Source organism: Melospiza georgiana, chromosome 17 (genome assembly GCF_028018845.1).
Source record: "Melospiza georgiana isolate bMelGeo1 chromosome 17, bMelGeo1.pri, whole genome shotgun sequence".
Taxonomy (NCBI): domain Eukaryota; kingdom Metazoa; phylum Chordata; class Aves; order Passeriformes; family Passerellidae; genus Melospiza; species Melospiza georgiana.
In genome coordinates, this window is record NC_080446.1 from 640,618 (window position 1) to 652,755 (window position 12,138).

The following is a 12,138-nucleotide window of genomic DNA, read 5'->3' on the forward strand; positions in this document are numbered from 1 at the left end:
CTTTGGCTAAAGCCAGTTGCAGTTGGGTTTCTATAATTGGCAGTTGCTCCTTGCTGGCACTTTGGCTTCAAATCTTAGAAAAGAGCAGCTTCTGTTTTGCCTAATTTATGAAATGTCCCTAACACTCCAGAATTCACCAGTGGAATTTTTAAGCTTCAGTGGAAGCAAGGCAGGACATACGTGAGGAAAAAGAGCCTTCAAAATCTAATCCAGGTACAGAAAGATTAATATTGCACGTGGCTGAAGCAGCCTCTGCTGGGAAGTGCCAAACAGCTTCCATTAAGCTGTCCCATTTTTCTCTTCTGCGTACACTGTTTCAGAATCCTTGTTATCACTGCATTTGTTCTCCATGGCCCAGTGTTTGCTCGGCATTGCCAACACCTGAACGTGTTTGTTACACATTTGCCATGGTGACACATGCAGCAGTTTGCTCCCACTGCCAAATTCCTCCTTGGTCATTTGCATATCCACTGTCAGGATGTGAATTACAGTTCAGCACCCAAATCTGACATGCAAATGTGCATGTTTGTTTCTGAAGATGTGAGACTTAGTTTTGGTCTGGTTTTGCTACTGAGTTTTTAATCCACTGCTTACCTATGGAGAGAATAAAAGTTCAAGAATGTATTCCAAATCCTGAACCTGTTGTCTGAGCAGTTTTTCAACATGCCACATTGTCTCGTTCTCGGCTGTTTTTGATGGCCTGGAAAGGCTCGGGATGGCCTTGGACAGCCCGCGCTCTAAAGGACGAGAAGAGGCTTCAGGTTTTTTCTCGCTCTTCAGTGTTTGTTAGTTTTTATCTACAAGATTTTCTCTCGGCCCGACAGAGGTCCGCACAGCACATCGGCCATGAGCACACACTGCGAGCCCCCGGGGCGGTCACTTATCTTTATACTCAAAACTACGTATACGATATTTACCTGTTTTCTCCAATACCTTTCATCCTTATTGACAAGTGCACTTTTAGTAAGAACTAATCCCAAAGTGCCACCACCACTACAGAAGATGGAGGCCAAGAAGAAGAAGAAGAAGGACAGGACACGCCTCAATTCTTCCATCTTGCTTCTCTAGACTTTCCTGTACTGAAATTCTAAAACCTGTGTTTCACACTATAATTAACCTATCTCTTCACTGTTTACCTCCGTGAGATCCTCCCATCCTCATACAGGTGTTGTCTCCTGTGCAGGATCAAAGTCCAGCCACCAGACACTTCTGGCAACATTCCAGGACCTCTGAGCCCCCCAAGGGTTATCTCGGTGACTCTGCACATCAGGACTGATGTGCTGAGATCCCACACCACATCTTTTCCCCTGCTGCCCTTTCCCTGCCTGCGGAAAGGGCCTCACCCCTTGTCCCAGAGCTGGGACATGCACAGCTGGAGCTGAGCAGGCTGTGAAAGCCATGGGTGCTTATTTCATCCATGGGGGATCTGTGTGAACATCGGCCTTTTTGTCATCCTTCTAGACCCCAGCAGGCTGAATCAAACTTCAGTTACCCATCACTCCTACTGCCTTTCTGACCTTTACACCCAGGAGCTGCTGGCAGGTGTCTGAGAGCTCCTCGGGTGTTCGGTGGTGGAGCTGCTGTTACCCCGGGGTGGCACAATGCCCCAGTCCCGCTGCCGTGCCCGAGGGCCGCGCCTCCCGGCGATTCCCGGCCGTTGCCGGTCCCTCCGCGCCGTTCCCGGTGCCCCCGGGCCGTTGCCGGTGCCCCCGGGCCGTTGCCGGTCCCTCCGGGCCGTTGCCGGTGCCCCCGGGCCGTTGCCGGTCCCTCCGGGCCGTTCCCGGTGCCCCCGGGCCGTTGCCGGTCCCTCCGGGCCGTTCCCGGTCCCTCCGGGCCGTTCCCGGTGCCCCCGGGCCGTTGCCGGTGCCCCCGGGCCGTTGCCGGTCCCTCCGGGCCGTTGCCGGTGCCCCCGAGCCGTTGCCGGTGCCCCCGGGCCGTTGCCGGTCCCTCCGGGCCGTTCCCGGTGCCCCCGGGCCGTTGCCGGTCCCTCCGGGCCGTTCCCGGTCCCTCCGGGCCGTTGCCGGTGCCCCCGGGCCGTTCCCGGTCCCTCCGGGCCGTTGCCGGTCCCTCCGGGCCGTTCCCGGTGCCCCCGGGCCGTTGCCGGTCCCTCCGGGCCGTTCCCGGTGCCCCCGGGCCGTTGCCGGTCCCTCCGGGCCGTTGCCGGTCCCTCCCGGCCGTTCCCGGTCCCTCCCGGCCGTTCCCGGTCCCTCCGGGCCGTTGCCGGTGCCTCGGCTCGGTGGCGCCGCACCTGCGGCCCGGTGCGCTGTTCGCTGCCGCCCTCTGGCGGCGGCCGGCGGGACGGAGGGAGCAGAGGGACTCGCTCTGGAGCGGCTCCGGTGGAGACGCTGGGGATGGTTGGGTTTTTATCCTTTCCCAGGACAGACGGTGTCCCCACTGCCCTGGAGCTGTAGCTGTGCCCTCAGACTCCCGAGTGAGGCAGCACAGAGGGAAATGCAGCGCTCATAGTGCAGCCCCTGGCACCAAGCCCACCCCAAGGCAGCCTGGCTCTGTTCCTGCTCCAGGAGCAGCACTGAGCAGCACTGCAGGCCCCAACTCCCCTCCCTCCCACTGCAGTGTGACCAAACACAAAGAAATTGTTTCTTGCAATCAGGAACCCCCTTCCAAACCCTGCTGGGCCTCAGCTCCGAGGGCGAAGCCACCACCCTTTTCCCAGGCTCAGCCCACCAGCAGAACCAGGGCAGCTGAAAAGAGAGAGGGGTTGTCTCTGATCCTCAGGTAATTGGTGGCAGCTGTCAGCACCATTCGCAGCGGGAGACACGGCTACATTGGCCCCACCTGTGCTGTGCCCCACGGGCTGGATCCAGCCTGGCAGAGAGGAGTCCCTGGGCAGTGCCAGACCCTGGACTGGCTATTTGGCCTGGCCACAGCACATGGAGTTCATTGGACTGGTTGGGGTTTGCTGGATGGCTGCAAACGCTGGCCCTTGGCAGCAGGAGTGTCTGGGAATGGAGAATAAACACCCCCAGCATTGGGGCTCTCAGTGCTGGGCATGCCCACACCAACCTGTGGGATGAAAACACTGATCTGGAGCTTTTCTGGAGTAATAAAGGACTCGAGGGATTGGCAGGTCATTATCTTTCTCCCTGTCTTCTTTAGATGATCTCTGGAGCACTGGATTTTTAGGCAGCAGGGCCAAAGCTGTCACTCGGGGGCTGGCAGGTGGAGCAGGGACCCAGCGCTCTGTCCCCAAGGCTGGCACAGCCCAGTGCCCAGCCTGGCTGGTCAGTCCTTGTCCCTGTCCGTCCCGGGGTGGCCATGCCCTGAGAGCCCCCAGGAGATGGCAGCAGCCCTTCGTGTTTGTGTCCTCCAAGGGGAAACCAGCCCCGGTCCCTTTCTGGAGGCTGCTGTCGAAGGGCAGCAGCAGGATGGCGCGGGATGGGCCGGGGGACACGCAGGGGTGTGGCAGGGTCCCGGTGCTGCCGCTACAGCGTGGCTGTGGCACTGGCACGAGGGCAGAGGAGGTTTGCTGGTGCCCTGTGCCCCTGCCCAGCTCTTGGGCTGTGCCCCTCTCTGCGTGGCTGCCCCGTGGCACCCAGCCTGGCCCTGCTCTGGCCCGGGGCACACTCTGTCCCATCCCCATCCTCATTCCCGGCATCCTGGGGCACAGCTGCCAGCACGGAGCTGAACTGAGTCAGACACTGCTTTTGCATGAGTGAATTTACTTTAGAAATGACAGGTGGAACATGGTGAATGGTTAGTGGACACACTGTGTGATCCCCTCGTATTCCGGAGGGCTGGGGACGGGGCACAGGGAGCTTTCCAGCCGGGGTTATCCTGTGCATGGCTTTGCACCAGCCTCTGGCACAGCTTCTTGTTCCTTTTGTCCCAGGCTCTACCCATGGTGTGCTGCCCTCACTGATCTCCAAAGGCCAGCTCCAATGCTTCGGGGTGCTGCAGATGGCACGAGCTGCCCCATTGTCCCAGCACCAGGGACACTCTGCAGCCACTGTCCCTTCTCCAGGGAGGTGCTCACCCACAGATTTGCTGTTCCCAGCCTGCTGATCATTCCCTGGGACTGCCACTACTCCAGGATTCTGTAACCCCAAATCCTTGCTCTATAGGCAAGCTCCCATTTCTGCCTGTGGGACAGTGGTGGCTCCCACTCCAGTGGAGGGAGCAGGGTAGCACAGCTGGCACAGAGAGCAGTCCCAGGGACCTGTAGGGAGCTGCTTCCTTACCCCAGCTGAGGTAGCTGTGTGGACAATCTCACTGCCCAGCAGGACAGGAGGTGGCTGTGGGGGCTGTAGGAGCTGGCACTGGAGGTAGATTACCCTGGGCTCTCCTGCAGGGCTGGGCTCAGAGCAGGCCCTTGGCCATGGCAGAGGGCAGGGCTGGGCTCAGAGCAGGCCCTTGGCCATGGCAGAGGGCAGGGCCTCCCCTGCCACGCTGGCAGTGCCCGGGCCTGACCATCTCCGTGTGAGCAGCACCATCACCTGCACCGCGCTCCTGAGCCCCGGCTGCCCCGCGGCTCCGCCGGCCAGCACGGCCAGGGCCCCGCGCTGGGCAGGGCTGCCGGGCAGCCGGGGGGCAGTGCAGCACCGGGGGCAGGCACTGAGACGCTCAGGAACATCGCTGCAGCTCCTGCAGCCCCAGGCCGGGCCGGGCTGGAGCACAGTGCCCTGGCAGGCGCAGCACAGGAGCGTGCACAGGGCCTGCAGGAGAGGAGCCCTGTCCCTGGAGAGGAACCTGTGGAAGGTGGGCTTGAGCAGCAGGCACACCAGCGGGTTGTAGAGCGTCGAGGACTTGGCAAAGACGGCCGAGAGCACGAAGGCCAGCGCTGGCACCTGGCTGGCATCCCCGAGCAGGGCCCAGAGCGCCAGCACAGCGTAGGGAGTCCAGGCAGCCAGGAACCCCAGGCACACGGTGATGCTCAGCTGGAGAGGGAGCAGAGGCAGATGGGGACACCGTGAGCCTCCTGCAGCATTGGGGGGACGCTGACACCCCCCAAACACAGCCACATGCAGCAGGACCCTGAGCAGCCCTCACATCCCTGGGAAAGGTGCTCAGCCTTCTGGACCTGTACTGGAATGTCAGAGAGCAGGGCAGCAACTCAGCACAGCCCATGCATAGACCTGGGCTTCAGGCCCTGCCCCACCTGGGGAACTCAGAACAGCCTCTGCCTGCTGTGGCACATGGGTACAAAGGACACAGTGACCTGGTGGGACCAGCTCAGATTCTGGCAGCACTGCAAATCCCTCCAGCAACCTATGTGGCTTGGGCGGCCTGGAAATGGGCTGTGCTCTGTCCCCTCCCCTGAGTGGCTGTGGCTGTTTCGTTTGAAGCCAGGCTTGCAAGTTGTTTTCTCTCATGCTGTGTTTTTAAAAGGTTATTTGGGGTTTTTTACATATTCTTGGTAAATTATAGTATTAGCTTGTAGTCTGGGGAACAATGACTCATGCAAGCTCCTTTATGATCTTTTCCAATGTAATTTAAAATGAAAACTCCTCCACCTGATGACTTTAAATGAGGAGCAATGTGTTGTTACCCACACTGACACAGACACCTGCAGAATTCATCAGGAACAGCAGACGCCAGGCAGGAGGGGCCCTGCTGTTCACCTGCCCATGGGCAGTGGGCTGGGCAGGACACCCTGTGACCCCAGAGGCCCCCAACCCCGGTACCTTGAGGAGCAGCCCAATTCCCCCATACCCATACCCTGAGGAGCAGCCCTGTTCCCGTACCCTGAGGAGCAGCCCGTGCAGGCCGCGGTTCCCATTCCTGTACCCTGAGGAGCAGCCCTGTTTCCCCTACCCTGAGGAGCAGCCCCATTCCCGTACCCTGAGGAGCAGCCCCGTTCCCCCATACCCTGAGGAGCAGCCCCACTCCCCCATACCCTGAGGAGCAGCCCCACTCCCCCATACCCTGAGGAGCAGCCCCGTTCCCATACCCTGAGGAGCAGCCCCATTCCCCCGTACCCTGAGGAGCAGCCCGTGCAGGCCGCGCAGGCCGCGGTTCCCGCGCCGGGGGGACATGTGCCTGTGCCTCCTCAGGGCTCTCCGTGATGCCCACACCGTCCACAGGATCAGTGCATAGGACGCCAGGATGAGCAGGCAGGGCAGCAGGTAGCAGCAGATGAGGAGGGCGAGGATGTAGAGCATGGCCTCCTTGCTGGAGGGCTCCCAGGTGATGCAGCAGGCCGTCCCGTAGGGCTCGGGGCCGTAGCTGCCCCAGCGGGCCAGGGGCGCGGCAGCGAAGGCCAGGGCGTAGGCCCACACAGCCAGCAGCAGCCCCATGGCATGGCCGTGTGAGAACCTGCTCCCTGTGGTGAGGGCAGGGGTCCCATGGAGCTGCTGGGGTCCGGCACAGGGCCAGGTGTGCAGCCCCTCCGGCCTGCCGAGTGCTGCCGGCAGCTCCTGTGCCCACTACGCCATGCCATGGCTCCCCCAGGCCACCCAGACCCTACCAGGGCTCCTCCAGGCCACCCACACCCTGCCATGGCTCCTCCAGGTCACCCACACCCTGCCATGGCTCCTCCAGGTCACCTAGACCCTGCCATGGCTCCTCCAGGCCACCCACACTTTGCCATGGCTCCTCCAGGCCACCCAGACCCTGCCATGGCTCCTCCAGGCCACCCAGACCCTGCCATGGCCAGTGCTCCTTCAGGAGCCTGTGGCTCTCCCACCAGGGAAAGCAGCTCTTCCTGCTCTGCCAGAGCTTGTGGCTTCCCAGCTGCAGTCTGCTCTAGGCTAAGCTCAAATCTGTGTGTGGACATTCAAAAACCTGCCATCTGCCGTGATACAGCCACACAGATGTGACACTTGGGGACATGGTTTAGTGCTGGACTTGGAAGGGCTGTGGTAACAGCTGGACTCAATGATCTTATAGATAATTTCCAGCCTGAACTTGTTTCTGTGATTCTATGACTAAATTTTGAGTGGGAATAGGTTGCCCTGGGGCAAAGCTTTCCCTGGAGAGGTGGATCTGGCTCATTGAAAGGAAAAGGGCCCTGTTAACAGAGGGGTGTGAGCGAGGATCAGATAACACGTGCCAGCACCTACCATATGCCGGGTAGCAGACCTTGAGGCAGCAGACCGTGCTGAGCACCGTCAGGCTGGCCAGGCTGCTCAGCCCGAACAGGACCCCGCAGAAGGCGTAGAGCGTGCACACAGCCTGGTCAAAGAGCCACCTGCAAGGAGAGCCTGCAGTGAGTCTGTCCCTCCCCACAGCCCTGCCCCCGGCTGCACTGGAGCCTTCTCTGTGCGGGAGTTTCCCGGCAGCTGCTCCCATTCCTGCAGCAGAGCTGGGCACACGTGGGCAGGTTCCAACGGGCTGCACAGGTACCAGCACCTGGCCAGTACACGTGGGCATGACCTCGCCCCTGGTTTGTTCCCTGAGCACCCCAAAGATGCACATGGGGGGAGCTGGGGGTGCAGGAGCTGCCCTGACCCACAGCAGCTCCCAGCCCTGCAGTGCCAGCTGGGACAGCACCACCAGAGCCCTTTGGCAGCGGGTCTGTGTGAGGACCTGGAGGGACAGGGAGCAGCAAAGCACGCACAGTGGGATGGCTGGCTGGGAGCTCACATGTGCCCCTGTGCCACCCCGGGTCCCTCTGCACTGCCAGGGATCTCCTGGCTCCCAGGTAGTCTGCAAACCGGGCCACTGGGCAGTGCAGAGCTGCTCCAGGAGGTACCTGTGTGCAAACAAGGAGGAGGTGGCCAAGGGGAAGAGCGTCACCGTCATGCTCAGGTCACTGATGGCCAGGTTGACGATGAAGAGCTCGGCAGGTTTCAGCAGGGACCTCTTCTGATGGGCCACCAGCAGCAGCAGGGAGTTCCCAGACAGGGACATGATGCCTGTGGAGGAGGCAGAGAATGGTGCTGAGTGTCACAGGGTCAGGAGAGGAACCAGGAGCATCCTGAGATGTTTGGGAGGAAACACTGCAGAAGTCTACAGAAGTTGGAGAGGGCTCCAGGCTTCCCTCTCTAGGGTGGGCTGAGCAGGACCCACAGAGCTCAGTGAGCACATCTGGAGCTCCTTTACATTGGATTGGATCCCTTGCCCTTCCTGAGATCCTACAGAGGCGTTTGGTGGGAGGCAGAGATGGGACGCGGCTGCAGCGGGCTCCGGGTGCAGGGTCTGGCCACAGTCACTCGCTGCAGCTGGAAGGAGCAAGGGGCACTTCCTCCCAGCTAGATAAATAACAGGAGCTCTGTGAGACTGCTCCTCTGATGTGGGGCCAGCGAGCTGGGCCCCTCGGCCTTCCTAATTTCCTCCTGGCAATGTCACTCCTGTGAGTCTGCACTGTCCCATATCATGGTAACAAAACAAACAAGAAGAAAGGCATTATGAAGATCAAGGAAAATCCAGACTAAACAAAAGGAGGCTTTTTGTTTGCTATTAGTGTATTTAAATCAACAGTAGTGATTTAAGCTTTATAACAAGGGCTTTCTCTTTTTCATTACATAATTGTGATTTCATGGAAAAGAGGTTTCAGTGTCCTCAAAAGGGGAATCTTTGCTGCTTTTGGGGCAGGTTGAGCAGGATAAGAGTTCCTCCCTAATGGATTAGGCTGCAAATTAAATCTCATGGTAAAAACCCTCTTCCAAAGCCACTGAATGGCCAACACTAAGCTCCCCTCAGGGAACTCCCACATGGGATCTGGGCAAATCCAGAGCTCTGGAGGCTTTGGAGTCACTGGAGAGCAGAGTATTGAGATATTTATCCTTCTTCCCAGCCTCACAAGGCATTTTTTCCCACAGAGCAAGTCTCACATCTGTGCTAAGTACACTTTATTGGCTTTTCCAACTCCTGCTGAAATCAAGGGCCAGCTCGAGCTCCAAATCCCTCCCCTTCAATGGACCTGAAGCTGGTGGTACCAGCAGAGCCCTTGCCTGTCTCACCTCAGGTGGCTGTGGTAGGAATTACAGGATGTTCCTCAAAGTTATTCAACTTTTCAAATACTTAAAACCATAACAGGCTTGAAATTCACTTGAGAGGGTAATGCAGTCACCAGACCATGCTTTTGGGTAACATGGGAAGGTCAGTTTAATTAATCTGTTAATGACTGGACACTTCTGGAAGCACCAGTGACTGCAAAGGCCTGGCTGTCTCTGGCAGGCAGCTGGGCAGGGACGTGGGGCTCAACAGGCCATCTTTCCTTACCAAAGACTAAATAGAGAGTGCCAAAAATCAGGTCTTCTCTCTCCGATAAGGTGGAGACGAACACTGAGGTGTTGGATGCATTTCCCATCTGTAAAGCAAGACACACATGGAAGTGAGAATGAATTCTGGCTGATGAGGCGTGCCCAGCTGCTTCAGCTCCCCAGAGGACACAATGGCACGTTCCTGGCCAGCAGGATCCTCTGGCCAATGCTGCCTGCAGCACTGAGCAGCCTGGGATGGGATCAGGCTGCTAATCCCACCTGACTGTCATTCCTTCAGCCACAGATTTCACTGATGAGCATCAGTCCTTGCATGGTGGCTCTCTGGGCGTGCCCTGGCCTTGCGTGACTGCAGCAGCACGGCGTGTTTGGCCCTCTTTGGACACTGGGACTGGCTGCTTGGAGCAGCCCAGGACACCCCTGAGCTGGTAGCCCCCAGGGTGATGGTGGCAGCAGGACACAGTGCCAGTGGTGGAAGGGGGCTCTGGGCTCATCTCCTCCCACCCTGGATGCTCAATGCTTCACAGCCCAGTGGAAATGGTCTTTACTCTCCTGTGCTTTTCAGAGTGTCTGTGTACAGGGACGGGTGATTTATATCTCCCTGAACAGACCAAGTGACTCTGGACATGAGAACGATGTTCTTCATTAACCTAATTGGAAACAACCTTCATTTAGAGCTGAGCAAATCACTCCTGAATTTCTCATAATGCACAGTTCTCCCCTAGGCTATAACTGATCTTCCTCCAGAGCCTTTGGAAGCAGCCAAGCTGAACACAGCACATGCACATCACCTCTCCAAGAGGCTTTAGCAAAGCATCTGTGTATTCAGAGCACAGCCAGGGAAAAAGGAGGGACTGTGGCCACACAGCTGCACTGGTGATGAGACAGGGCAAGGCCCAGCACAACAGTCTGGAAGGAATTGTTCCTGCTCCTCAGCACACATGCAGCAAAGCAGAGAACTGGCAAAGCTTGTAGGATTTGATTTCCTTCAGATCCCTGGCAGGTCTCCATCCTGCAGTACATCAGGGGAGCTGCAAGTGTCCCGTGAGATCAGGCTGGCAAAAAGGACCAATAATCACAGGAGAGGAATTTCCATTTCTGACATCTTACTTACAATAAACCCTATTTTTATGATTGTGCTTGAGCCACCTGTGAAGCACACATCTCTCGTTCTAATACAGAACTGATGAAAATGCATCTCTTGCTCTGATCAGTGTGCTGATGTCACTGACACATAGATGATAAATCAGTTTTATATAAACACAAAGAGCTCTCCCTTTTGTGTCCAAAAGTAAATCATAAATTGGATCCTCCCATCAAAGTGCTCTCTCAGGTGAGCATGTGGTGGGGGATGCCTGCACAGGCACATCCTTTAGTGGAGAGCCACAAACTGCAGAAATATCAGCACAGGTACCAAACACATCCACAACGATTTCTGACACAAACAGCTACAGGAGTTTTCTTCCAACTCAGGAATATTCCAATGACTGTGCTCAGTCAGGACTAAATCTGTGACTCCTCTGGGAGGGATTCAGCCCAGACTGTCCTCGGGGATGCAGCCAGCACTGAGCATCCTCCAACATCAAACTTCTGAGCCACGTAGTCTCTGGGCACGCAGAGCTGCTGAATTTGATTTAAGCTCCATTGCTCAGATGCTGTTCTGAGAAAAGACAGACTGTGAAAGCTCCCTTCCCCTCAATTTAATCAGACTTCAAAATGAGATGAAGTTTTCCAAGCAGCTGCTGCCACAGATACATTACAAGGAAAGCCTTGTATTCTGCATGCCAGCCCTTATTCCTGTGTTCACAGGAGGAATCAAACCTAAACCCAAACCCACACCCCGTGTCTGTGTCTGGCACCTGGGAGGACACTGGCACGGCTGGACTGGCCTGATCACACGCACTCTGTCTGCATGGAAAATCCTGCTTTCATTTTGTGTGATTGTCAGCTCTGCCCTTTTCTCCTCCAGACTTGAACAGTTGCTTTCCTTCAGCAAACGTGCTACAAAGCCAGAGTCTGCCTTGGAGAGGAGGAAGAAACCTGATGAGCCTGGAAACTCTCCTGACCTCCAGACTCTTTCAATAGGCAACGGCAGGAATCAATTTCTGCAATTCCCAGCACAGGGGAAGCTCAGACACTGTTGCCTACCTAGGAAATAGTGCAGGCTTTAGAAAGTCACAGAGCAGCAGAAGCACACGGCTCGGGATGGGAAGGACAGACAGCAGTGTGAGCACAGGCAGCCCTCGGACCCCTGCTTGAAATCACAGAGTTCTTCTGTACCAGGGCTGCCCATTCCCACCGGCTACGGACAGTAAAATCTGCTTTCTGCCTCAGCTATGCACCCGGGACTCCTGCAAGCCCCCGTCAGGGGAGTTCAACCCTGCTCACACGCCAAAGCGTGTCACTCGCTCACACACCCCACCGGTGCCCGGGGCAGGCCGGGACACACAGCCCGGACCGCCACTGCACTCGGGGACGCCCGCGGGACCCGTGTCCTGCCCACGCCCGGGGGTGCTCGGGGCACCGCGTCCCTCCGGCCAGCGCCTCACCTTCCCCCGGGAGTCCCCGCTCCTCTCCCCGCGACAGCAACTTACCGGGGCTCCGCGGGGCGGCGGCGGCTCCGCCACTCGCTCAGCACCGCCAGCGACGGACAGCTCCGCCCGGCACCGCGCTGAGCCGTCCGCACCACGCTGAGCCGTCCGCACCGTGCTCTGTCCTGCCCGCACCGTGCTCCGTCCTGTCCGCACCGCTCTGTCCTGCCCGCACCGTGCTCTGTCCTGCCCGCACCGTGCTCTGTCCTGCCCGCACCACTCTAACCTCTCCGCACCGTTCTAATCTGCCCGCACCACGCTGAACTGTCCGCGCCACTCTAACCCGTCCGCACCGCGCTGTGTCCCTCCCGCACCGCTCTGTCCTGCCCGCGCCGCGCTTTGTCCCTCCCGCACCGCTCTGGCCAGGCTGAGGGACAAGGGACACCGTCTCCACCGCCGCCCGGTCACCCCTGCCCTGCCCTGGA

General features: G+C 58.2%; 1 protein-coding gene across 1 annotated transcript; it reads right to left on the reverse strand.

Moving 5' to 3' along the window:
• Positions 1 to 1,583: 1,583 nt before the first annotated feature.
• On the reverse strand, positions 1,584 to 11,790 carry LOC131090876 (melanopsin-A-like). The gene is made up of 7 exons (XM_058036526.1): positions 11,717 to 11,790; positions 9,124 to 9,211; positions 7,652 to 7,814; positions 7,020 to 7,147; positions 5,937 to 6,280; positions 4,395 to 4,895; positions 1,584 to 2,345 (listed from the first exon to the last, which is right to left on the reverse strand). Exons 2-7 carry the CDS (start codon positions 9,209 to 9,211, stop codon positions 1,584 to 1,586), a joined length of 1,986 nt encoding a protein of 661 aa, XP_057892509.1. The 5' UTR covers positions 11,717 to 11,790.
• Between the last annotated feature and the right edge of the window lie 348 nt (positions 11,791 to 12,138).

Excerpts from the sequence above, each read along its gene's own strand:
- LOC131090876 (XM_058036526.1), bottom strand. The coding sequence starts at position 9,211 with ATGGGAAATGCATCCAACACCTCAGTGTTCGTCTCCACCTTATCGGAG. Across the intron at positions 7,148-7,651 it reads TCCTCCTTGTTTGCACACAG|GTGGCTCTTTGACCAGGCTG; the intron begins GTACCTCCTGGA and ends CTCTCCTTGCAG. Across the intron at positions 2,346-4,394 it reads CTGCCAGCGTGGCAGGGGAG|CGTCTCCACCGGAGCCGCTC; the intron begins GCCCTGCCCTCT and ends AACCATCCCCAG.